Below are 24,923 nucleotides of genomic sequence, written 5' to 3' on the forward strand. Positions count from 1 at the left end.
TTAAAGTCTGGGTTCATTAGATAGACAGAACTCTTTTTAAACATTTTGTTTCATTTTTCACTTTCAGAGACAGGGTCTCACTGTGTTTTCCAGGCTGGAGTGCACTGGCGTGATCATAGCTCATTGCAGCCTCAAACTCCTGGGCTTGAGCGGTCCTCCTACCTCAGCTTCCCAAGTAGCTGGGACTCCAGGCGCACACCACCACACCCGGCTACAGGAAGAACTCTTAAGGGGGCCCGAGCTTCTTTCCTTGATGTTGGAATTCAGACAAAGTGAAATCTTCCCCAACACTCTGAGGAAAATAAAAAGTAAAGCCCATACAAGCCACTTCTGTCCTCAGGGAAGCGCTGGGATCCTCCTGCTGATGGCCACACAGAGCTGAAGAGCCACCAGCAGACCAGGGGCTGTGTGGCCCTCCCAGACTCTCCTCTCTGCAGTGGGGACTGGGCTATCAGAGGCTTTGGGTGTCTACAAACCACTCAGCAATGTGCGGTGGCTCATTAGAAAAAGACAGACACTCCCGTCAGTTGAGGAGCACAAAACACTGACTGCAATTACAGCATCACCAAGCGGAGACCAGGAGGGGGCAAGACTGTGGGGTGCCCAAGTCATCCCTATTTGCCCGGCTGTCATTGCTTTCAAATGGGAAGTCCCCAGTCCCAGAACCCTCTCAATCTCAGGCACACGAGACGGCTGATCACCCTAGAAGACTGGAAAATTCAGGTGCTTATTTGCAGTGGGCAAAATCATTTTCAGTGTGAAATGTTGGAGAGTGTAAAGACCTAAAACATATTAATGTAAATGTTAATATAATGAAATTCATGTTAGGCCAGGTGCAGTGGCTCACGCCTCTAATCCCAGCACTTTGGGAAGCTGAGGCAGGTGGATCACTTGGGGCCAAGAGTTTGACACCAGCCTGTCCATCATGGTGAAACCCCATCTCTACTAAAAATACAAAAATTAGCCAGGTGTGGTGGTGCATGCCTGTAGTCCTAGCTACTCGGGAGGCTGAGGGAGGAGAATCACTTGAACCTGGGAGGCGCAGGTTGCAGTGAGCCAAGATTGCGCCACCGCACTCCAGCCTAGGTGACAGAGTAAGACTGTGTATCAAAAAAGAAAAAAGGAAAAAAAAAAAAAAAAAGAAATTCATGTCACTAAAACCTGCAGGGGCCTATACTGCTATTACTGTCTCTTAATAAATGTACGCTGAGACAAATGGGGTAAACTGAGGCAGTTTACTAACCAAATCCCCATTGTCCTCATCCCACAGGGATCAATGTGGCTGGGGCTGCTGTGCCCAAGGCCATGATTCAGGCTGCTGGCTCTGCCGGCCAGAAAGCGGGACTGACTCCTCGCTGAACACCTAGGAGGAGCTCGCCTGCCACCCGTTTCCTTGGGTGTTCCGTTCTTTGCATATTTTTAAAGCTGGAATTTTTTTTTTTTTTTTTTTAGACAGTCTTGCTCTGTTGCCCAGGCTGGAGTGCAGTGGCATGGTCTTGGCTCACTGCAGCCTCTGCCTCCTGGGTTCAAGCGATTCTCCTGCCTCATCCTCTCGAGTAGCTGGGACTACAGGTGTGCACCACCATGCCCAGCTCGTTTTTGTATTTTTAGTAGAGATGGGGTTTCACCATGTTGGCCAGGCTGGTTTGGAACTCCTCACCTCAAGTGATCCACCTGCCTTGGCCTCCCAAAGTGCTGGGATTATGGGTGTGAGCCCCTGTGCCTGGCCTAGAGCTGGAATTTTTAACTGCAGGGTAGGAGATAACAGGGGAATGCAGACAGAAGTAAACTGAATACTATCTGCAGAAACACTGAAAGGTAAACATACAAAATATCTGTCTTCCAATGCTAACTCTTAATTATCCACAAGTATTTCTTGAAATCTGAGTTTGAATGGATGTCATGGTGGGGAGGGGAAGAGAGAGAGGTTTTTCAAATACTCCTTTTTCTCCTAGAGCTAGTCTGCCTCAGTTTCCTTTTAACCATCTGGAATGTGGACTTTTAAGATTACATGTTCCCAGCTTGCATTTATCTGGAATGTGAGTGTGTGTGTGAGAGAATGTGTGTGTGTGAGTGTGTACGTGTGTAAGCACACTGTTATACTTGTTGGCACTTGAAACCTTTTTATAAATCAAATTCTGAATATTTAAAATGAGAATTTTAGAAAACTTTCCTTGGCTAATAATTCAAGTATTATTTTGCTTTTGAGATCACGCTAAATTAGATGAGAAGGAAGACAGAACCAGAACTTCTCCAGTGAGTCCCTGTCTTCCAGTCCCTTATTCAGGACCACTGGCTACACTATATCTGGGTCCCAGAGAGAACTCGGATTGAAACAAAGTCTAATTCAGTCACAGTTATCTATAAAGAGCTTATAACTAAATTTTTACACAGCAGTCCCCAGCCTATCCAGCCCTTAACGTCCTCTGAATTTGCTGAGGTAAAAAATAAAGATTTAAAAAGATATCAGGAGGGGGGTGTGATAACAACTCCACAACACTCCTGATACTGGAGTGAATAGACAGTTTAATAAAGTCAGATGCTAAAAACAGGACTTCTGCTCAGCATCTTGAAACTCCAAGAAGCAACATGCAACTGGTTAAATGTAGAGATTTCAATCCCGATGAAATGAGAAGTCTACCGTGAGGGAAGTTATAAAGTGTATGTGATTATTTTATGCACTTCGTGCTCACAGAATGAATGACTCGAGTCAAATCTCGTCCCTCAGCAAACATGCTGCCTTTTGCATTTTCAAAGGGTCCATGTGGTGGTGCAGCGGGTGGTTCCTGAAAACTTCACAAATGTCTAGTGAAATCCCAGCACAGCCTATTCCAAATACACAGAGGCAGCTCGATGGGATGGAGACGTAGCCTCCAGGAGGGTGGGCACCCACCAGAGCTGCCTGATCACCCTGGGGAGAGGATCACACAGGGTGAGGAGGAGGAGGGTGGAGAGGCTTCACGAGCAGCTCCCCAGCAGGGCACGGGCACCACTTTCCAGTTCAACACCAAGTCCGTCAGCATCTCCTCAGTGGAGGCCGGGGAAGCCCAGAATTTAAGTCCTGCCCGACATCCACTTGCTCCTCACCCTGGATAAATTTTTATCCCCCCACGCCTTTCCCTCATTCCTAAAGTGGAAACGGTTATATTAGCCCAGGTGATGTCACAGCGTTTTCGTAACAATCATGTTAAGTCTAAGAAAGGGTTTTATAAATCATAAAACTGTCAGCGAACACAGAAACACTGCATCAGACCCTCCATTGAAGAACAGTTCTTAGCCTCCGAACTTCAGACCCCAAAGCCCGGCAATATTTAACATCCGTGCCTTCACCGCTGGTGTTATCCTAGAAGCTAAACAGAAAGTATCAGCAGAGATCACACCATACCTTATTACACAGTCTCCACCAGTATGGTGCTCTGCATTTTTTTCACCAGAGACATGTCTCTGCCCCAGACAGAATCGTTTCAAATGTCTGGCAGGGTATTTATGTAGTGTCCTTTCTATTTCTAGAGTATACTGTGGAGTAGACTTTCTCCAGCTCTGGAACCAAGATGGGTACATAAAGGGAGCCTGTTTTAGGAAACCAGGCGACACGGGGGTGTCACATCACTTCTCACGTGCATACAGATGCCTCATGCAGACGACACTTACACATTCGGTGTGCACAGGATGGACAGCAAACAGCAGCGCGGCCAGCAGGGATGCCCTGGGGGCGAGGTGCAGCCTCCGGCCCTTACTGGTGTACTGCAGGCCGCCAAACAGAACGGAGAAGACATCCACCATGAGGACAGAGATGCCACCGTGCAGAAGGATGTTGACCACGTGAAAGCCCACGGGGTGGAAGCCTCCCGAGAGGTAGTAGTTAATCCTGCAGAAACACAGGGAGTTCAGGGTACACGTGCAGCGGCAAGCGGCAAGAAATGGCAACGGTCTGGAGGGGAAGGCTTGTGTGTGGAAATACTAAAAGGAGAAGTGGAAGACTTTGTGCCAGCTTGATAAAAATAGCACCAAGATAAATAATGCCTGTCGAGCTAAGAAGGCTGTGGAAAAGGTGGGAATGTAACTACAGGGAAAAAGGGATGAAACGGATGTGTCCAAGGCGAGTGGCACTGAAGCAACTTGCAGAGGAAAATCGAAAGGAAAGCTAGACGATGTTTTACATGCAGAAGGGGCAAGGCTGCATTCCAGGAAGATACAATATTCCACACATTACTCATGGCTACCCCCTAGGGACCTGGATTTAAGAGAGTCTTATACCTTGCTTATCCTCCAAAGGGCTTCATATCAGTATGCCCACCAGCCTTCCCCCAGCGAAACACCCTCCGCTGGCAGGGATTCCTATTCTGACTGTTTCTCAGCTGCTGGTGGTTCCAATTCATCACTCCTACGCTCCTGTGGGACGTCTACACACAAGTGTTTAAATGCACCCGAGAAACAGGTATGGACGAGAACCTTTGTGAGGTGAATGCATCTATTCAGTGCAAGTGGCTCCCTGTTTAATGGAGGGGGGACTGTTTGCAAGCTGCATCTTGCTTTTGCATATTGACTTGGTAACAGTAGGAAGACTTATACCTTATTTATTTCTGTAGTGAAAAACATAAGTTTCATCAGAGGCCTCATGTCGCTTTCACTCATATTATTCCATTGGTGTTAACCAGCAAAGGGTCAAACCTCCAAGAACTGAGAAAAATATGAACCACCACCCATGTGCATGCCATCCTTCACAGGGGCCCCGCTCGCCTTCTCTGCACCTAGACACCCATGTATGTGAGCAGCTCAGACCCCACCTGAGTCACTGACTGGACTCCTGAATGCTGAGAGCCTGCTGACACACACCTGTCTCCAATGTCACACACAAGCCGGGAGTGACCTTCCCAGGCCCTTCGATGTCACGGCTTACCTGAAAGTCAGGACGGTGAGAGGCCGGTAGGACTTGTGGCTGGTGTTGCTGCTCAGTCTACTGCCCCAGAAATCATGGTGCCACAGGTCCCCAAGGGGCGTTTCTGCTTGGAGGTCCTGCAGGGACACAAATGGGACGTTCTGGACAAGGGTCTCCCACCAGCCCTAAGCCAAGCTCCTCCATCTCTCACCCGGGATGCAGTCAGGCCTCCTAGCGGGGCTGCTGCGCCCAGCATGTTCTCTATGTTGATCATCTCAAACTACACATGGGCTCACCCCACTGGGCTTTCACCCTCCTGGGACCGACAGCTTCCCCTGAACTCTGCAGGCCCATGTCTCTGGTGCTGTGCTCCTGCCAGCTCCCAACCCAGAGGCTCTGCATGTGCGGGTCGTCCCTGGACAGTCACCCTCAACTCTTCACGGCTCAACTCCTCCCGCCATTCATCTCCCAGCTGCCCAGCTCTGCCCTTCCTGAGCTGATCCCGTCCCTCTTCCATGGGTCTCTGGGCATCTCACCCTGTCAAGCAGTGCGTGGCACCCTGGCAACTTACAGTCACATGACTATTTGTCTGTGCCACTAGACTGGGCTCCACGAGGACTGGGCCACATCTGGGTTTGCTGGCTATATACAGAAGGTGCTTAATATGTGTCAAATATAAGTGGACCACACAGCTAAATAAGATCACTATTAACTTCTCACATCTAATAAATAGGGTAACTTACCAAAATGTCCCAGTTAAAACACAAAAGTGGATAAACATATTTTCGTAAGTTTCCATTTTTGATCATGAGCTAGCAGACTATGAAATCAGAAAAAAATCCTTAATTTTTACAGATAAAAATCACTCAATATTAAAAAAACTCTATACCTCTCTTACTGCTGAGGTAGTTTAATTTGGTACTATACTACAGATGCTTAAAATGCATTTTTTTTTTACATTTAAAAGATGAAAGTAGATGGCTTAAATTGTGTCTAAAGAGAAGAGAGGCAAACAAGGCACTGTAGTGGAGTAAGTAAGAAAAATGACAGATTAACTTTCTCTTTAAAGCGTAATTAAACCAACGTTTTAGGGACTAGAAATAACAACATGCTGATCATTTCCCTGGGTTGTCAGTCAAGATTCTTCATTGCAATAACCAAACTCTGATTAATTTAAACAAAAAGGGAATTCTTCAAAGGGCAGTGTGCAGCTCACAGAGTCCCCTGTGGCCTGGAAAGCCAGGGCAGGGCCACATGGCAGGAGCAAAGCCACCCATCATGCCCCGGGCACCTCGCAGAGACTGCCCGGCTGCCTCTGGGCCCCCACCTCGCGTGACCAGTTCCTAACTCCAACAGGTGGGCGCACCTGACGGGACAGCCCATCTGTGCCAGTTCCCTAATCAAATCGTCTTCTGAGCACCTAAGAATGCCCCAAACAGAAATGGGTCAAATGATGGGTGGCCCCAAAGAGCAATAAAAGTCCACACCCACCGTGCAGCTCGGCACTTGCAACTTAAGCGCTTGCTGACTCAAAGGGAAAGGCTTGAAAAGAGGTGACAGATGCAAAGCTGGTCACCAATGTCCACTGTTAAGGGTGACATTTGCTTCCACAGTGATCAGCTTCAGAGGCCAGGAGTGCACTGACCACTCCCCGAGAATGGGTTAGAGATTCTGTGAAGGTCGTGTGAGTCACCTGCTCCCTTCGTTGACTCAGTGACAAGCCTGGAAACCTACCTTCTTCTACACTCTTACAGAAGCACCCGGTCAGCTGTGAGGGGCTTGGGTGGAGGATCTTTTCCTCCCTTTGAACAGGAAATGAACACCAACGAGGCTCTAAATATTTGATTAGGTGGAGCCTCCACAGCAGGGTGTGCTACAGAAAGAAAGGTCAATTCTTCCGCATAATGATTTATGGAAAAAATGTATTGTGTCTAAAATTCCCCCTAACTCCACTGTCTCAAAGATCATCATCTCAAGGAACAAAAACGGCAACTCCACACGGCAAGGAAGCATCTGGAAAACAGTCTCTAACATCACTAAAATCCAGTAACAGCCTGTTTCACATTACTGTAGGCACAGTGCCAATGAATGGAGGAGTGCCTTTCATTAACTAGGAAAAGAAAAAGGGAGGGCTAGCAAGTTAACAAAAGGGGCACAGTGTGATGCTCCCAAAAACACTGCCAAGACCATGCTCAGCAGAACCACGAAATGGCTTCATCTGCCTCACCTCACAGAAGGAACGAGAATTACACCCAGACACCAGGGCCTCCACACACAACACGGCTCGTGTTTTTGTTCTTCCTAGCTGACCAACATTTTTCAACATGGTTTCTGAATTAACACTTTATATGTCTTCTGGTTCACACGAGTAGAAGAGTCAAGATATTCTCACCAAAACGAATAATGGAATTTAAATAATAAAACTCTATCTTTGTGAGAAAAACAATTCTGTGGCCATTAAGCCACCAATCTGTGCTGGGCATGGTGGCTTGTGCTTGTAATCCCAGCACTTTGGGAGGCCAAGGTGGGAGCATCACTTCAGGCCAGGAGTTTGAGATCAGCCGGGCAACACAGTGAGACTCTGTCTCTACAAAAAATTTTAAAAATCAGCTGCGCGTGGTGGTGCGTGACTGTAATCCTAGCTACTCGGGAGGCTAAGAAGGGAGGATGACTTGAGCCCAGGCATTGGAGGCTGCAGCGAACTATGACTGCACCACTGCACTCCAGCCTGGGCAACAGAGTAAGACTTTGTCCCCACCTCACGAAAAAGCCACCAGTTTGACATAGCTGTGTAGACTTACTTAGTTCTTTTAAGCATGGTTTAAAAAAGAACTGAAACAGAATCATCTACAGTAACTGCTGAGTGAATTTGAGGAAAATTACAAATGAAGAACTTGAATTCGGGAGGCTGAGGCAGGAGAATGGCGTGAACCCGGGAGGCGGAGCTTGCAGTGAGCCGAGATCGCGCCACTGCACTCCAGCCTGGGCTGGGCGACAGAGCGAGACTCCGTCTCAAAAAAATAAAATAAAATAAAAAAAATAAACATTGGCCGGGTGTGGTGGCTCATGCCTGTAATCCCAGCACTTTGGGAGGCCAAAGTAGGCAGATCATCTGAGGTCAGGAGTTCGAGACCAGCCTGGCAACATGGTGAAACCCCATCTCTACCAAAAAATACAAAAATTAGCCAGGCATGGGATGCCTGTAGTCCCAGCTACTTGGGAGACTGAGGCAGGAGAATTGCTTGAACCCTGGAGGCGGAGGTTGCAGTGAGCCAAGATCGTGACACTGCACTCTAACCTGGGCAACAGAGCAAGACTGTCTCAACAACAACAACAACAACAACAAAAACCCATTAACAATGATCTAGTCTGTGCCATCAAAATGGAGATCGATTGCAATATTATGTCACAAATAAATATACGCAAATCAGTCATGTTCCCCCCCATACAATAAATGCTTGTCATATAGAGAGTTCTCAACATTTTCAGCATGAAAATGACTTTCCACTTATTTGGTAGAATCCATGACTTCAGATTTTTAAGAGCATTCAACAGTGTTACAAAGAGTTGCTCTAATTATATCTAGCAGGGAGCTAAATGTGTATTTTCCTCTAAGTCTTCTTCACTGGCTAAGGAACACACAGAAAATATCTTCTGAGTAATAGATTGTCGAGAGACTAACTTGTGCCATTTCCGAGTTCTTTCTCCTCTGGGTCTTGCTTGCCTCTGCATTTCTTGCTCTGGTTTGTAGCCTGCTTGAATCTTTTTCATCTTTTCCCACAAACCTCTTTCTTTTGCCCTAACTCCGGGTAGGGAGTGGAAAAAGATGACCATTTTTCCTGCACTGATACATAGCAACCACTGGTAAGCAAAATTGACTGGGATTCTGCAAGTCCAGCAAAACTGACTCTCCGAACACCAAACAAGCAGGAACTGCAGCGCCCATTGGCAGCACATTCCTCTTGCCCCAGCAGCTGTCAGCAGGCTGTCCTGACAGTCTCGGAGAAGGACAAAGCGGCAGCCAGCTCACTGCCTGCTGCTGAAGACGCACCTTCTGGCAGGGGATCACACCCGTCCATCACTGCAGCAAATGCATGATGGGTTTTTTTTTTTTTTTTTGAACAACTGTGGAAATGTTTCACAAAATCTGAAATACTAAGTCTGCAATGCCCTGCAATCCCCTTGCCTTGTCATCTTAGAAGAACGGCCTCTTTGATCCATATGGGGACTGGGGCTCTTGAGGGGAATGTCTGAGCTCAGGCAGGGGTTCGGAACCTTGGTGACAGCAATAAGAAAGGCACTAAATCAAGGAGGCGATGTTGAAAAGAGACAGAAAAATCGAAAGCACCATTGGGGCCCAGGCCAATGCTTAACCTACGTTCCACGGAGAACAATGCAACACAAACTTAGATGATTACTGAGACACAGGTGGGCAGTTAAGTTTACCAGAAGAGAGTTGAGATACAAACCTTATTGTTAACAATAGCTTCTGAGTCATCAAAGACAAAGTCTCCATCATAGCTGCGTGCAAAACACACAATGGCAACCAATCCCACCACTAACTTAGCCCAGAATGGAGGAAGAACAGAAGATGGAAAAATGTGATCCAAATCAGTGTCCAACACGGCCATTCTGAAAACTGCAGGCTGGTGGCCCCCGGCTCCAGCATTATGCTGGTTAGGAATCTGCAGGAAAGACAACACCATATAAATATTCATCAACACTGGTAGGACCGTTTCTGCAGTGGGCACCGTGAGTAACAGCTAGATAGTCATTTATGCTATGATTTTATAGGATGTGATCATTAACAATTTGAAGCTGTGCTTCCCAAACTTTAGTGGGCAGAAAAGTCACACGGGACACATGCAGATACCTGGGCCCGACCACAGGATCTATCAAATCAGATGCCCTTTGGTTTCTGATGCTGGAATACCCTTTAGAAACATGAATTTAATGGTATCCTCATCAAGCCCACAAGGCAAATCATTTTTAATCATCCTTGAACCAGTTTACAGAGCTTAAAAAAAAGAAGTTACCATCTTACCTCATCCAATCAAGAAAAATCAATAAATAGTCATTGCTGGGTTTTAGCACACTGCGTGTGTGGCAGGAGAGAGGGTAGTGTGTAAAACACAATCCTGCTTCTGAAAGAGCTTATGGTCTATTTGTAGCATTCAGGCACACAGGCCAGGGAGCTGAGACTCTGAGACAGAGACACGGGAGTCGAATGGAGAAACCCTAAGGCGGGGCACAGGATCGAATGCTGGGTTCCTAGGCTAGTGGCTCGACACAGAGGACAGATAGAGGAAATGACTGGTGGGGACAATATCTTGTCCCAGAAAAGGCTGAGGCATACAAAGGAAAGGAGGGGAGGCTATTCGATGTGAGGATATGACCTTCAATCCTGGTGAAAGAGTCAAGATAAAAATATATACTATTTTGAACTTTTCTTTCAAATGGGCATAATGTTTCTCACCGGGGATGCCTGTGCCCTATCCTTGCCATGTGTTAGTTGTGCGGTCCTGTGCACAGCCTCTTTCCTCTCTGAGCCCACCTCCTGCGGCCCTCTGCAAAGCATCTTAACGGTCAGTGGTGAGAGGTGCCTGATAGCTTCCTGCCTTGGAATTCGCCAAAACAAATCCCAACCTACCCCCAAACTCACACTTTTATCTGTCCCCATTCCCACCACATCCTGGACAGGGGCTTTCTTTGGACTTACCAGGATCAGGTTTGGGTCAGACTGCTTGGTTCTGACCTGGGGTACCTCTGGGCAACTCACTTGACCTCTCTGGGCCTGTTTCCTCAACACTAACATGGGGGTGGTAGGAGTGCCTGCCTTCTAGAGTTGTCATGAGGGTTAAACGGGATTCCCAACACCGCCTGGCTGTAATGAAGGCTCAGGGGAGGCCAGCTATTATACTTTCTTCCAGAAGGCTGAAAGCAGAGGCGCAGAATGATTTTCTGTGGGAAATCCCTTTTAGTATCTGGTTGATTGGTACCGAGGCTCCTGTCTTTACTAAGGGACCTGGACCCTGTTCTTTTCCTGCCGAGATGAAAGAGAATCCCAGCCCCCTGATTGGGAAGACAGTTTGGATGTATTTGTTTCTGGATCTCTAAGTGGATACCCCAGACCATGGAATCAATAAAAAGCCAGCCAAATAGGCCACCTGAAGTCACAGGCATCCTTCTATAGCCTTCTGTCTGAGTGAAGATGGAGACAGATCCAACAGGCAACGGGACACACCATTCCATGGTGATGCTGTCCCCTTCCAGGAGCCAGAAGGAGGCTCAGATTTATAATCCAGAGATGAAACAGGCCACAACTCTTCCACTGCTTGTCTCTCAAGCCTCACAGCCTCACGTAAGGCATGCTCTCAGCAAGTGCTGGGGGAATACTGCAGCTACTTTTCTTTTCCAGTCAAAGGATAAACCACTTCTCGAATCTAAATTACAACGCAAACATAACACAGGTCAGCACACAGGCCTCAACATCTATGCTTACATTTCAGCTAAAGAAATTACTCCTGCTACTTAAAAAACAACAAATCAAGGCTGGTTGCAATGGCTCACACCTGTAATCCCAGCACTTTGGGAGGCTGAGGCGGGTGGATGGCTTGAGCCCAGAGGTTCAAGACCAGCCTGGGCAACAAGGTGAAACCCCATGTCTACAAAGATATACAAAAATTAGCTGAGTGTGGAGGCGCATGGCTGCAGTCCCAGCTACTCGGGAGACTGAGCGGTGGGAGTACTGCTTGAGCCCAGGAGTTCCAGGCTGCAGTGAGCTGAGATCACACCACGGCTCTACAGCATGGGCAACAGGGTGAGACCCTGTCGGAAACAACAAACCCCAACAAAGCCAAACACTGAATAGTTAGGAAGATACTATGATTTAATATGGAGAGAATAAGAAAATTTAGAAAATTACTGTGAAGGAAAACAAACAATTTATAGCAATTTGAAATGCACAATAGAATCATGAGTTGACAAAAGGTCATGTAACTGGTTTTGACGTTATCTGCTTTATTGTTTCAATAGTGAATTTACTGGCTCATGCAATATATTTTTGGAGATGGTGTCTTGCTATGTTGCCCAGACTAGATTCAACTTTTGGGCACAAGTAATCCTCCTGCCTCAGTCTCCCAAGTAGCTGGGACTACAGGAGTGTACCACTGAGCCTGGATATTATCTGCTTCAGTCCCAAATATTTGAAAATTATTTCACACACGTTTGTCAAGGTTCAAATGGCCTTCTAAGTAGAATACTAAATCAGGAAATACTTTGTGCTCCTAAATTAGCAGCCGTACCTCAGATTGCTTAGAACATGACTATGTTCTAAGCATAGTCATGTTCTAAGCAATATATGTTCTAAGCATAATATGTTCTAAGCATAATCATGTTCCAAGCAATAATCATGTTCCAAGCAATAATCATGTTCCAAGCAATATGTTCCAAGCAACAGCCCCAGTATATATAAGGTAGACTGTGGACCGTACCATCAACCAGGTACCCTGGTAGGCCAGGTCCAAACTCTTGGGAAGTCAACTGGATGGATGACTCAGTGGATCTCAGATGATTCCTCCTCTGCTCTTGCAGGGACAGCAGAGAACCTGGCCTACCTCCAATGCCCCTGCCCCCACATCATTTCCTAGTTCTGGCTGGCTCTCCCCCCCTCGCTGTGACTCCCCTGCTTCTCTATCTCAGGGGGCTCCTTCTCCTTTCTCCAAGGCCTCCCACATCTTTGCTGCCACCGAAAATACTCACAAATGCTCTTTTCTTTCAAGGGATTTACTGTTAATGTACATAGTGGAATAGTTCGGAAAATGCCTTTCACTAGCAAATGCAAAAAAAAAATAAAAAATTAAAAAAGCTACAATTTGTTAGAAGGCCAGGCAAAGTGATCAGTCTAGTCCAGTGGTTGAGACCAAAGGCTCTGGTGACAGACAAACCTGGACCTGCCGGCTGCACGACCTTGAACTGCTTAGTCTTTCTAAGAATCAGTTTCCTCACTGGGCACAACATGGTACCACCACTACTTTCTTCAGAGGGCGGTGGTAAAGAATTAAAGGGAGAAAATGCATGCAAACAACTAGTTCTCATTATTGTTAGATTTTGGAGAAATTAGCCGCTGCTTCCTAGTCCCTGACTGCCTGTCTTGCGCACACCCATGTTGCGACTGTTTATTCATGCAGATGGGCTGAGCACTAGGGCCAGCAGCAGCCCATCGCGTGACCTGGTGCAACTGAGAAAGGCAGACCCTTCTTTTGGGCAGACCCAGGGCACATGGCTTCCTTGGTCCGGTGTCTGGTACAAACTGTACAACCATACACAGTGACCCTGTTCCCAACTCTCCTTCCTCTAACACTAAACGACTTCTGTTCCTCAATGACCTGAGCCAGGCTTGGCACTCAGGTAAAAGCAGCCCTGTCTGAGTAAGGTGGTAGAGATGGGGGACCACCCTCTCTACACCCCTTCCCCTTTTTTTTTGAGACAGGGTTTCACTCTGTCACCCAGGCTGGAGTGCAGTGGTATGATCATAGCTCACCACAGCCTCACTTTACTGGGCTCAAGGGATCCTTCCACCTCAGCCTTCCAAGTAGCTGGGACTATAGGCATATGCCACTATGCCTGGCTATTTTAAAAACTTTTTTGTAGAGACAGGGTCTCACCATGTTGCCCACGCTGGTCTGAAACGCCTGGCTTCAAGCGATCCTCCTGCCTCGGCCTCCCAAAGCATGGGGATTACAGGTGTGAACCACCGTGCCCAGCCTCCACCGTTTTTTACACTCAGGCCATGAAATAGGAAGGGATGCTCCGTTTTCTTCCAGATGGGCCCTAGCTTGCACTTTCTGGTCCCTCTTCTCCACGTGATGTCCCGCCTGGCTCCTCTGCCATAGCTGGATCGTTAGCTCACCTTATGAAGCAACAAGAGAGACCCACTGTGGCCTCAGCTACAGGCCAAGCAGAGGGCACAACCCGGGAGGAATGAAGTCAGTGTTCTGCTCGCTACCTGACTCCTGCAACAGAATCAACTGGCCCCTCTACAGGGGCTGAAATCTGGAACAAAGCAGAGGTCCCTTTATCCTACAATTTCTCAAACTTCTCGTATCAAGCCTCTGTTTTCAGCAGGTTAAAACAAACTAATTATCTGTGAGAAGGTCAAAAAGACCCCACACAGGGACCCGCGAAAAACAAATGTCATCCAGCTGTGAACCATGAGGACCCAATGACAGCTGACACAGCAGCCTGGACTGCAGTAAACAGAATGGCGACACCAAACCTAAATGTTTCCCCTTGGGAAAATTAGCAGCAGCCACCTACAGAAGAATATTCCTCTCCATGCATCCGGGGGCCTGCTGACCTCTGCCCCGCCTTTCTACCTCACCTGTGACATTCAACCACATAGCCAGCCATCCTCTGCCACGCTGAGAGGTGACAGCACCTCTGGGAATCAGATTAGAGAACGTGATCACTTGTGACCCCACATCCCCGGTCCTGGCAGTTTCCTGGCTGATCCGATCCTGGGCCCCTCAAGGCAGAGGCGTGAACCACCACCACTGCCCTCCTCCGTGCAGTGCTGAATTCATGCTACTGAAGGCTAAGGTATCGTCCTGCTGTGACGGCCTTCCCATTTATAATTCAGTAGCGCACGAGGGCCATGGCTGCCTATAGCAAGAATGTGAGTGGTTCGATATTCACAGCTCCACTGTCCCAGAAAGTTTCCAGCTTGCTAGCTTGTAGCCATTTCCCCCATCTAGGTGCGTGGCCGTCATTTTACCCCACCTCCATCTAGGGCGCGCCCGGCGCAGACAGGACTGCAGAGAAAGGGGACAGGGAGGGGACCTAGGCAGTCCCTACTATAACTGTTTCTCAAGACATTCTCCCCATGCATTTGCTATCCCGGAGAAAGAGCGAAGTGTGGGATGACTCATAGTGGCTACATCTTTCCTCTAACTCCTCCCTTCTTTTGTGTGTGGTTAAAAAAAAAAAGAAAAACACACACACAGCCCATAGTCACAACATCAACGTGACTAGAAGCCCCGCAGAGTTCGCAGGAGGTGGGCAGTGGCTGCGCCACCTGCTCGGCTTCCCCAAACTCTGAGCCCACGCCGGGAAGTGGCGGCTCGGTGGCCCCGGGCGCCCGGGCCGCTGGCCCCGCGCTCGCGCCGCTCCGCTCCGCAGCCGAGCATGGAGTAGCGGGCGCTCGCGGCGCGGTGGGAGAGCCGCCGCGGAACCCGGGGCAAGCGGCCAAGCGGCCCGGCTGTGTCCAGCCATCGCCTGCGCCGCGGCCAGCTGGCGGCCAGGCGCGGGGCCCCGCGGCCAGATGGCCGCTCCGGGGACGCGCCGCAGGCGCCGGGTGCGCCCGGGCCGAAGGAGCCCGCGCGGCTGAAGGCAGGGGCTGGGGGCGGCGACCTCCGCTCGGGCTGAGTAGCGCAGGGGCCCGAGCGGGGCGCGGGGAGGTGGGGCGCGCAGCCTCAACACCGCGCCCTTTGTCCCGTGTGCAGCTCACACAGGGGCCGGCGTCTCCCCTGACCCCAGCCCGGGCCGCAGCTCAGGTCCCGGAACCAACTCCTCTAGCAGCGCCGCGGCCGGGCCCGGGCCACCGTGCGGAGCTCGGGACTCGGCAGCAGCGGGGAGCCCGCACCGGCTCCGCGTCCAACTCCACTAGCCCCGCGGCGCGCTCGGCCCTGCAGGGGCCGCCCCGCGCGTTACCTGCAAGGAGCCTGAGCCCCGGCCGCATCGCCCTCCCGGGTGCGGAAACTCCGGCGGCTCCAGGCGCCCGCCCGGACCTGACAGGGGGAGGGGCCGCCCGCGCACCGCCCCCCTCGACCCCCCCCGCCGCGCCCCTGCCCCCCGCCCCGCGCCTCCCGCAGCTCCCCACGCGCCCGGGCTCCCCACCAACACCCATCTCGACCCGCCCCCTCCGCCCGACCATTGGCTGCTGCTCCCGTCACTTTCAGGTCGCAGCCGAGTCCCTCCTCAGCTCATTGGCGGACGCGCCGGTGACGTCAGGCCAGGGGGCGCTAGTCGGCGGCGAAGGAGGCGCAGGGGCAGACCGACCAGGCGGGAGAGGAGGAAGCCGGGTTGTGGGCGCGGAGCTGAGGCGGGGCCGGGGCGGGAAGAGGCGGCACCAGCCTGGTCGGGCGAGGCTAGCTGCGGGAGCCCGGGTGAGCCCTCTTTCTTCCTCCGCGGTCCACGTGCGGGACCCTATTTCTGGCCTGTGTCGCACTTCGCCCGCGCGGTGGTCTCCGCGCTGGGACTGCGGCGTCCTCGCAGAACAGCCAGAACTTCACTTCTTCCTGTCCGGGAGGAGTTTTTTTAAAATGTGCGTGTCTCCACCTTCTGCTTCTCAGAACAGAACTGACTGAAGCCGTGTTCTTCCTGCTGAGACCGTGCTGCCCCATCGACCCTGCTGCGGCCAGAGCCACCCAGGGCGGGCCCACTCACCGCAGGCTCGGGCCACTTGGTCCCAAACCTCCACTCCCATCCGGGTGACCGGCACATCCCCCACACTCCCACTCTCAGAGGTCTTTGCCGCCTGCTTCAGGAAAAAAGAGAAACTTCTTCCACTTTCCACCGGCAAAGCTGCACTACCTGCTCCCTACATCACCGAGCCCCCCCACCGTCCGTTTTTCCAGTATCGAAGAATCCGATCCATTGCTCCCTCTGGGCTGGAATCCGTATCCTCGGCATTTCATCATTCCCAAGACTCTACTCCACTTCCCCTTGCACCGCTGAAGTTGGTGAAAGAGGCGCCTCCCCCCAGTTTTGTCGTCTCTCAACTCCATTCACGTGTTCGTTTTCACACACGGTGAAATTGCCTTTTTAGTGGTCGCAAGTAACATCCACATCACTAAAGTCAAAGGACACTCTCCTTTCTTGTGTTACCTGATCTGAGCAAAAATTCCTTCTTCCTCCTTAAAACACGTCTTCCTGTGGCGGGAGGGTGCTCCACTTTCCTGTCTGTCCCCAGTCTTGGCGTGCTTGTCTGCTCTGGGTGACCACCAAGTAACAGAGTTTTCAAGGTCTCAGACCTTTCCTCTCCACAATTTTTCCCTGAATGATTTAACCTGCTGTCAACATTTAAATCAATATATCCCAAATTTACAACTCTAATCTTTGCTCCTCTGAACTCCAAATCCGTTTGTCTAGCTTCCTATTCAGCTATTCCTCGTAACAAGCACCTCAAATGGAACCCATCCAAAGCTGAATGTGTCCTTTCCCTGCTTGCTTTCAACTCCCTGTCTCCCTGTGAGAGTGAAGACACCACCAACCAGTGTTTCCCAAACTCTGCCTTCACCCCGGCATCTAACAAATTGCCAAGATTCTACTTCCTAAATGTCTCTGCAGTCTGTCCACTTCCATTTCCAGTATTATCATAATGTGCTTACTGCGCATGCGTCTTCCCGGCCCACACTCAGTGATGTCTCATTGGTAGACTGTAATGGGCCATGGTCGAAGTATTTACACCATGGAAGTTAGCCAACATTATGAATCAGGGATCGATTTGTTTTGCCGATTGTCTCTAGACTTAAGAAAGTGATGGGGAAAATGTTAATAATGTAGATTAAACTTTAAAATGTGTTGTGCTTAGTGCTGAAACAAAAAGATTGCAGTTTAATGAGTTTATACGAGGGTTAGAAGTAGTCTAACAGATCACGTATCAGATTTAAGGACAATAAATTTGTTAGCAAAAATCGGTGTGTAATTTCACTAGTCACATCATGGTTGAGTTACAAGCATTGAATCGATTCAGATACAAGCCTTTGGCAAAAAGGAACCAAAACTTTCTGTGAGAATCAGTCAAGTAGACAGAACTGACAATAAAGAGTGTCTGCCTATTTTTTACTTGTGTATTGTTTATTACACATCCTTTATATCAGAAACATTTATAACACACATTTGGTTGTATATGTAGGCAAACATTTCTATTTTCCCCAGAGAGTTAGTTGTTGAACATTTACCAGCACACTGCTGACTGATATAGAATCACCAGTGCCTGGTGGAAATAAAAAGCAGATGAAATTTTAGTCAGGTTTTTTTTTTTTTAGGTATATATACTTTAAGTTCTAGGGTACATGTGCAGAATGTACAGGTTTGTTACATAGGTATACATGTGCCATGTTGGTTGGCTGCACCCATCAACTCGTAATTTACATTAGGTATTTCTCCTAATTCTTTCCCTCCCCCCCAGCACCCCACCCATTGACAGGCCCTGCTGTGTGAGGTTCCCCACCCTGTGTCCATGTGTTCTCGTTGTTCAACTCCCACCTATGAGTGAGAGCATGCGGTGTTTAGTTTTCTGTCCTTGTGATAGTTTGCTGAGAATGATGGTTTCCAGCTGCATCCATGTCCCTGCAAAGGACATGAACTCATCGTTTTTTATGGCTGCATAGTATTCCATGGTGTATATACGCCACAGTTTCTTAATCCAGTCTATCATTGGTGGACATTTGAGTTGGTTCTGAGTCTTTGCTATTGTGAATAGTGCTGCAATAAACATACATGTGCATGTGTCTTTATAGTAGCATGAGTTATAATCCTTTAGGTATATACCCAGTAATGGGATCACTGGGTCAAATGGTATTTCTGGTTCTAGATCCTTGAGGAATTGCCACACTGTTTTCCACAATGGTTGAACGAATTTACACTCCCACCAACAGTGTAAAAGTGTTCCTGTTTCTCCACATCCTCTCCAGCATCTGTTGTTTCCTGACTTTTTAATGATCACCATTGTAACTGGCATGAGGTGGTATCTCATTGTGGTTTTGATTTGCATTTCTCTGATGACCAGTGATGATGAGCATTTTTTCATATGTCTGTTGGCTGCATAAATGTCTTCTTTTGAGAAGTGTCTGTTCATATCCTTTGCCCACTTTTTGATTTTTTTTTTCTTGTTAATTTAAGTTCTTTGAAGATTCTGGATATTAGCCCTTTGTCAGATGGGTAGATGGCAAATATTTTCTCCCATTCTGTAGGTTGCCTGTTCACTCTGATGATAGGTTCTTTTGCTGTGCAGAAGCTCTTTAGTTTAATTAGATCCCGTTTGTCAGTTTTGGCTTTTGTTGCCATTGCTTTCAGTATTTTAGTCATGAAGTCTTTGCCCATGCCTATGTCCTGAATGGTATTGCCTAGGTTTTCTTCTAGAGTTTTTATGGTTTTAGGTCTAACGTTTACGTCTTTAATCCATCTTAATTTTTATATAAGGTGTAAGCAAGGGATCCAGTTTCAGCTTTCTGCATATGGCTAGCCAGTTTTCCCAGCACCTTTGTCAAAGAGGGAATCCTTTCCCCATTGCTTGTTTTTGTCAGGTTTGCCAAAGAGGCAGAGTCTCGCTCTGTTGCCCAGGCTGGAGTGCAATGGTGCAATGTCAGCTCACTGCAACCTCCGCCTTCTGGGTTCAAGTGATTCCCCTGCCTCAGCCTCCCTGAGTAGCTGGGATTACAGGCACTCACCGCAACGCCCAGCTAATTTTTGTATTTTTAGTAGAGACAGGGTTTCACCAGGTTGGCCAGGCTGGTCTCAAAGTCCTGACCTCAGGGGATCCATCCGCCTTGACCTCCCAAAATGCTGGGATTACAGGTGCGAGCCACCACGCCTGGCCTAGTCAGTTTTATTATTGTCAACTCTCTATAGACAATGCACCCCTTATTTCCTGCCTTCAGGATGGCTTTTCCCCACATGGCCCCTCTTGGTGGGCCCCTGCTTCCCAGTACTCTTGGATTGAAGGCCTCAATCTTTCATGATCTGCAGTGCCACAGCATGATCAGGCCCCTTGCCTGCTGCTCCTGAGTCATCTCATGCCTCTCTCTCCTGCATTCCCTAGGCCCCAGCCATGTCGGCCTTCTTGTATCCTCCAGTGTGCTTGAGCTCCTTTCCATCCTGGGCTGTGCACATGGACATGCAGTGCTCCCTCCTGCCCTCCTCCATCACACCTGGCTACCTCCAGTTTAGAGGTTTCCAGCTCCCCAGGGCCATGGATGGGTATCTGTCTATGGCTTGTTAGGAACCCAGGCGGCACAGCAGGAAGTGAGCCTGCCAAGGGAGCAGTACCATCTGAGCTCCACCTCCTGTCAGATCAGCAACAGCATTAGATTTTCATAGGAGTGGGAACCCTACTGTGAACTGTGCCTGCGAGGGATCTAGGTTGCAAGCTCCTTATGAGAGTCTAACCAATGCCTGATGATCTGAGGTGGAACAGTTTCATCCTGAAACTATTGCCCCAACTCCATCCATGGAAAAATTGTCTTCCATTAAACTGGTCCCTGGTGTCAAAAAGGTTGGGGAGCAAACTTTCGCTGCCCTAATTCATTCTTCAGGTCACTACTCAAGTGTCACCTCCTCTGAAAACTCTTCCCTGAATTATCTCCCCAAACACATATAGGTCCATCTGTATATACTCTCATAGCTTTTATTAAAACTATAATTAACTGACAGTGTGGCCATTTGTATAAAGTCTATCTCTATCTCATTAGACTGTAAGTTCCATGAAGGCAAGAACCATGTCTGTGTAGTTAACTCCTGCACCCCTGCAGCTACCATGCCTACCACACAGCAGGCATTTAACAAGGTATCTCCTAGAGATGCACAACTCTTAAGGTCGCATTACATGTTATTGGCAATACTGGAGTTAGAATCAGAGTCTCCTGACTTTATCCAATGTTCTTTTGTGCTGTAAATTGCAAAGCCAACCATGACCAAAATGATATAACACTATGTGCAAAGCATAGGGGCAGGCTCTGTGGAGAGGATAAAGGTAAACATGACACTGATTCCACCTCTTACAATCTTATGGTTTAGTAAGAAGGATAAGACGCAGGGAGAATTTCCCTGTTCCTGCTCCCCTAAACTGACCACAACCCCTTGCCCCCATCATGCCTTCTGCATGTGACAGCAACCCCCAGCCTCTTGGACAGGAGCTCTGGGGTTGCTGTCACACATGGAAGGCATGATGGTGGTGGACCACTCAATGTGCTCCAGGCGCTGTGCTTGTGTTATTTAATTCTCACAAAAGTTCCGGCCAGGGATGATGGCTCACACCTGTAATCCCAACACTTGGGGAGGCTGAGGAGGGGCAGATCACTTGAGGTCAGAAGTTCAAGACCAGCTTTGCCAACATGGTGAAACCCCATCTCTACTAAAAATACAGAAAAAAAAAAAAAAGAAAAAATTAGCTGGGTGTGGTGGCAGGCACCTGTTATCCCAGCTACTTGGGAGGCTGAGGCAGGAGAATAGCTCGAACCTGGGAGGCAGAGGTTGCAGTTAGCGAAGGTCACACCACTGCACTCCAGCCTAGGTGATACAGCAAGACTCTGTCTCAAACAAACAAACAAACAAACAAAAACAAAAAAAAAACCATAACTTCTTATTGGGAGAACCCACCCCTGACGGTTATCATGGGTTCTTTTCTATTCCCTAAGCATCTCAGCTGGTTTGAGAAATAAAGGGAAAGAGTACGAGAAAGAAATTTAAAGCTGGGTGTCCGGGGGAGACATCACATGTCGGCAGTTTCCATGATGCTCCCTGAGCTGTAAAACCAGCAAATTTTTACTAGTGATTTTCAAAAGGGGAGGGAGTGCATGAATAGGGTGTGCATCACAGAGATCACATGCTTCACAAGGTAATAAAATATCACAAAGCAAGTGGAGGCAGGGCAAGATCACAGGACCACAGGATGGGGTGAAATTAAAATTGCTAATGAAGTTTCCGGCACGCATTGTCATTGATAACATCTTATCAGGAGACAGGGTTTGAGAGTAGACAACCTGTCTGACCAAAATTTATTAGGCGGGAATTTCCTCATCCTAATAAGCCTGGGAGCACTACAGGAGACTGGGGCTTATTTCATCCCTTCGGCTTCGACCATAAAAGGCAGCCACTCCCACAAGGGCCATTCATAGGCCTACCCTCCGGGGCTCATTCTCTTTCTCAGGGATGTTCCTTGCTGAGAAAAAGAATTCAGCGATATTTCTCCTATTTGCCTTTGAAAGAAGAGAAATATGGCTCTGTTCTGTCCTGCTCACCAACAGTCAGACTCCAAGTCTTATCTCCCTTGTTCCCTGAAGATTGCTGTTATCCAGTTCTTTTTTCAAGGTGCCCAGATTTCATATTGTTCAAACACACATGCTCTACAAACAATTTGTACAGTTAACACAATCATCACAGGGTCCTGAGGCGACATTCATCCTCCTCAGTTTACGAAGATGATGGGATTCAGAGATTAAAGTAAAGACAGGCATAGGAAATCACAAGGGTGTTGATTGGGGAAGTGATAAGTGTCTATGAAATCTTCACAATTTATGTTCAGAGACTGCAGTAAAGACGGACATAAGAAATTATAAAAGTATTAATTTGGGGAACTAATAAATGTCCATGAAATCTTCACAATGTATGTTTTTCTGCTGTGGCTTCAACCAGTCCCTCTGTTTGGGGTCCCTGACTTCCCGCAACAACTTCTTCCAAGTGCATATCATTATCCTCATCCTACAGATGAGGAAGGAAGCACAGAGAGAGGTCTGGGGTTAAACAGTCAGTACTTTACTCAATGAAGCCAAGGTTGGGCACGCAACCAAGGGATGTAGTCAGAGAGTTAAAGAACCCCTTACCTGACTAATAAGGTTATGTCAGACTGGAAAGAACTGGAACAAAAAAGTGAGTACATATTGTCTTGTCTCCCCATACCTTCTCCCTTATGAAGAGTGGATGTCAAAAGTTGTTGGAGGGAGATGAGTCATTTGAGCCTTTGGGGATAACTACTTTCAGTTAGCTTGGTTGTAGATTTGGGGGTGGTTGAAATGGTTTTGGTGTCTGGGAAGTCTTTGGGCTCTGAAATGTGCACACAGGTGCACTATAATTTGCATGAATAGAGCCCTCTGGAGTTGGGCAGGAAACAGCTCTCCCAGGTGTACGCAGCTTCCCTGGACTTGGAGGACTCCTTTCATGAGAGCCCCTCAGCCCTAGGAGAATGTAAGGGGACTCTCATATTTCCTTCTTGCTTGCCACCCCTGTTCACCAGATAGAAATTCCATCAAGGAACAGCATGTACACTGGACAGCAGCAACAACCCTCGCCATATACTAGCAGTGACTAAAATGTGGTTGCTGGGCAAGGAACACCTCAACACTTGTCCTCAAAAAATGTACAATCTAGAGAGAAAGAGAGAACACATAAACAACCTGTATGACAGAAGGCTAAATGATAAATACTGTAAATGGAGCACTAGAGAAAAATGCTCAGATGACAGAGTGGTCATTTTCTACAGGAGTGACATAAGAAGGTGTAAAATTTGAGCAAAGTGTCGAGGTATGATGTGCCATCAGAGTAGTTCAATTGCTATTATGACAATGCTGAGTCTCAGTGACTTAGCCTGATCAAGTTTTCTTTCTCATGTCCTAGCCATGCACAGTCTCCAAATAGTCATTCTGGAACCCAGACTCCACCCATGTCGTGGCTCCAGGCTTTCATCTTTAACTGGCTTAACAGTTGCTTTACATTATTCCTTGGGAGGAGGGGAGAAAAGAGTGAATAGATTGAAAAGACACATGTGCTGTTAACTGCCTTGGCCTGGAAGTTACACACATTACTTCCACTCTCTTTCTATTGGAGAAAAGCAGTCATGCTGTCTAGATGCAAGAGGGCTGGACGATGTAGTTTAATTATAGGCCTAGAAGAGAAAATGAGTTTGGTTTCACTTGTGTATGATTTTAATAGGAGAGGATTGGTGAGGGACAGCTTTCCAGCCATGAATGGGCATGAGATTTTGGAAAGTTATGGCCATATTTATAGAAATCCAGACTGTCTAAACATGGAATCCATGTGGAGGAAGCAGGCTGGAAAGGGTTGAACTTTCCAGATTGAAGAGGGTATGCAATGTCATAAGAAACTTGGACTTTTTTCTATAGGCAGTAGGAGGTCTCTGAAATTTCTCTTGAGAGAATGAATTAACCGAGCCATGTTAAAGGGGATTAATCAGCAGAGATTGTACACAGTGAGATGGGATAAGGCCAGGGCTGAAGCAACCCTGTTTTTCTCCAGCAGCAGGGAGTTTGCTGGAAAAACAAGGATTAATCAGATGTTTAGAGAGACATGGTGCCCAGATACCATGCAGCACTGGAGGCCAAGAGAGGTGACTTAAGTCCAAAGTCTCTCATTTGGGAGGCCTCCTAGATCTTATTGCCCCATGATTCGGGGAGATGCTTTTGTTTCCTTCCAATATATTCTTTTTTTCTTAAGATATGTTGAATAGCTTTTCTTCCTTTTAGATGAAGGAACCTTGATTAAGATGAAGGTTGTTGGAAAGAAGATTTGAGAATTTATCTGTGTCAGACAAGGAACCAGACCTGTGGGTGAATTTAACTTCCACGCACCATCCCTTGCCCTGTCTGCTTTCAATCTTAGCTGTCTGACCGGAGTTAGAGAGAACGAGTGGTCCGCATGAGCCGGGCTTGAGAATGGACACTTTGGTCTCTGCCGTGACTTGTGGGTCATGGGGTTGACAGCCCCGGAGAGCAGGGAGGATCCCAAGGCCCAGAAGGTCATGTAGAAGGAAAATGTGCATACGAAGTAAAAGATTCTAAGAGCTTGATTGTAAGAGCCCCTCCCTGGGTCTTGTTCTCTTTTAATTGCAGCTTCCTCACCTTAAATTGCTATTTTAAATAAATGAGACAATAATAATAAAATTTATTCTGCACTGATAACTTAGCATGTGCCAGGCACGTGATACACACTTCCATTATGTGTATGAACCTAATTATGTTATAGAAACCTAATAATCCCTTGAAGTTTGCTATAATGACCCTTTTTTTCTTTTTCTTTTTTTTTTTTTTTTTTTGGAGACAGAGTCTTGCTCTGTCACCCAGGCTGGAATACAGTGGCACGATCTTGGCTCACTGCAAGTTCCACCTCCTGGGTTCATGCCATTCTCCTGACTCAGCCTCCCAAGTAGCTGGGACTACAGGTGTGTACCACCATGCCTGGCTAATTTTTTGTATTTTTAGTAGAGACAGTGTTTCACCATGTTAGCCAGGATGGTCTCGATCTCCTAACT

The 24,923-nt window shown here is 47.9% G+C and overlaps 1 protein-coding gene and 1 long non-coding RNA gene across 7 annotated transcripts in view; one reads left to right on the plus strand and one right to left on the minus strand.

Moving 5' to 3' along the window:
- TMTC4 (transmembrane O-mannosyltransferase targeting cadherins 4) overlaps window positions 1-15,668 on the minus strand; it is a 70,113-nt gene extending 54,445 nt beyond the window's left edge. For 2 of the 6 annotated variants that reach the window (XM_015121395.3, XM_077973931.1), the window contains exons 1-4: window positions 15,590-15,668; window positions 9,349-9,564; window positions 4,901-5,016; window positions 3,652-3,868 (exon numbers count right to left, since the gene is read on the minus strand). In XM_015121395.3, the coding sequence (XP_014976881.3) occupies window positions 3,652-3,868; window positions 4,901-5,016; window positions 9,349-9,510 (495 nt within the window). In that variant the 5' untranslated portion in view covers window positions 9,511-9,564; window positions 15,590-15,668. Of the gene's footprint in view, window positions 1-3,651; window positions 3,869-4,900; window positions 5,017-9,348; window positions 9,565-11,046; window positions 11,323-13,545; window positions 15,541-15,589 lie in introns of those variants that run through there. The other 4 variants (XM_077973928.1, XM_077973929.1, XM_077973930.1 and 1 more) reach the window with 4 other exon arrangements.
- A 237-nt stretch (window positions 15,669-15,905) lies between these two features.
- On the plus strand, window positions 15,906-17,724 carry LOC144336177 (uncharacterized). Its single transcript, XR_013407708.1, has 2 exons — window positions 15,906-16,044; window positions 16,231-17,724. It is a non-coding gene; the product is annotated as an uncharacterized LOC144336177 (long non-coding RNA).
- Window positions 17,725-24,923: the final 7,199 nt, after the last annotated feature.

The sequence above is a fragment of the Macaca mulatta genome, chromosome 17 (assembly GCF_049350105.2).
Source record: "Macaca mulatta isolate MMU2019108-1 chromosome 17, T2T-MMU8v2.0, whole genome shotgun sequence".
Classification (NCBI taxonomy): Eukaryota; Metazoa; Chordata; class Mammalia; order Primates; family Cercopithecidae; genus Macaca; species Macaca mulatta.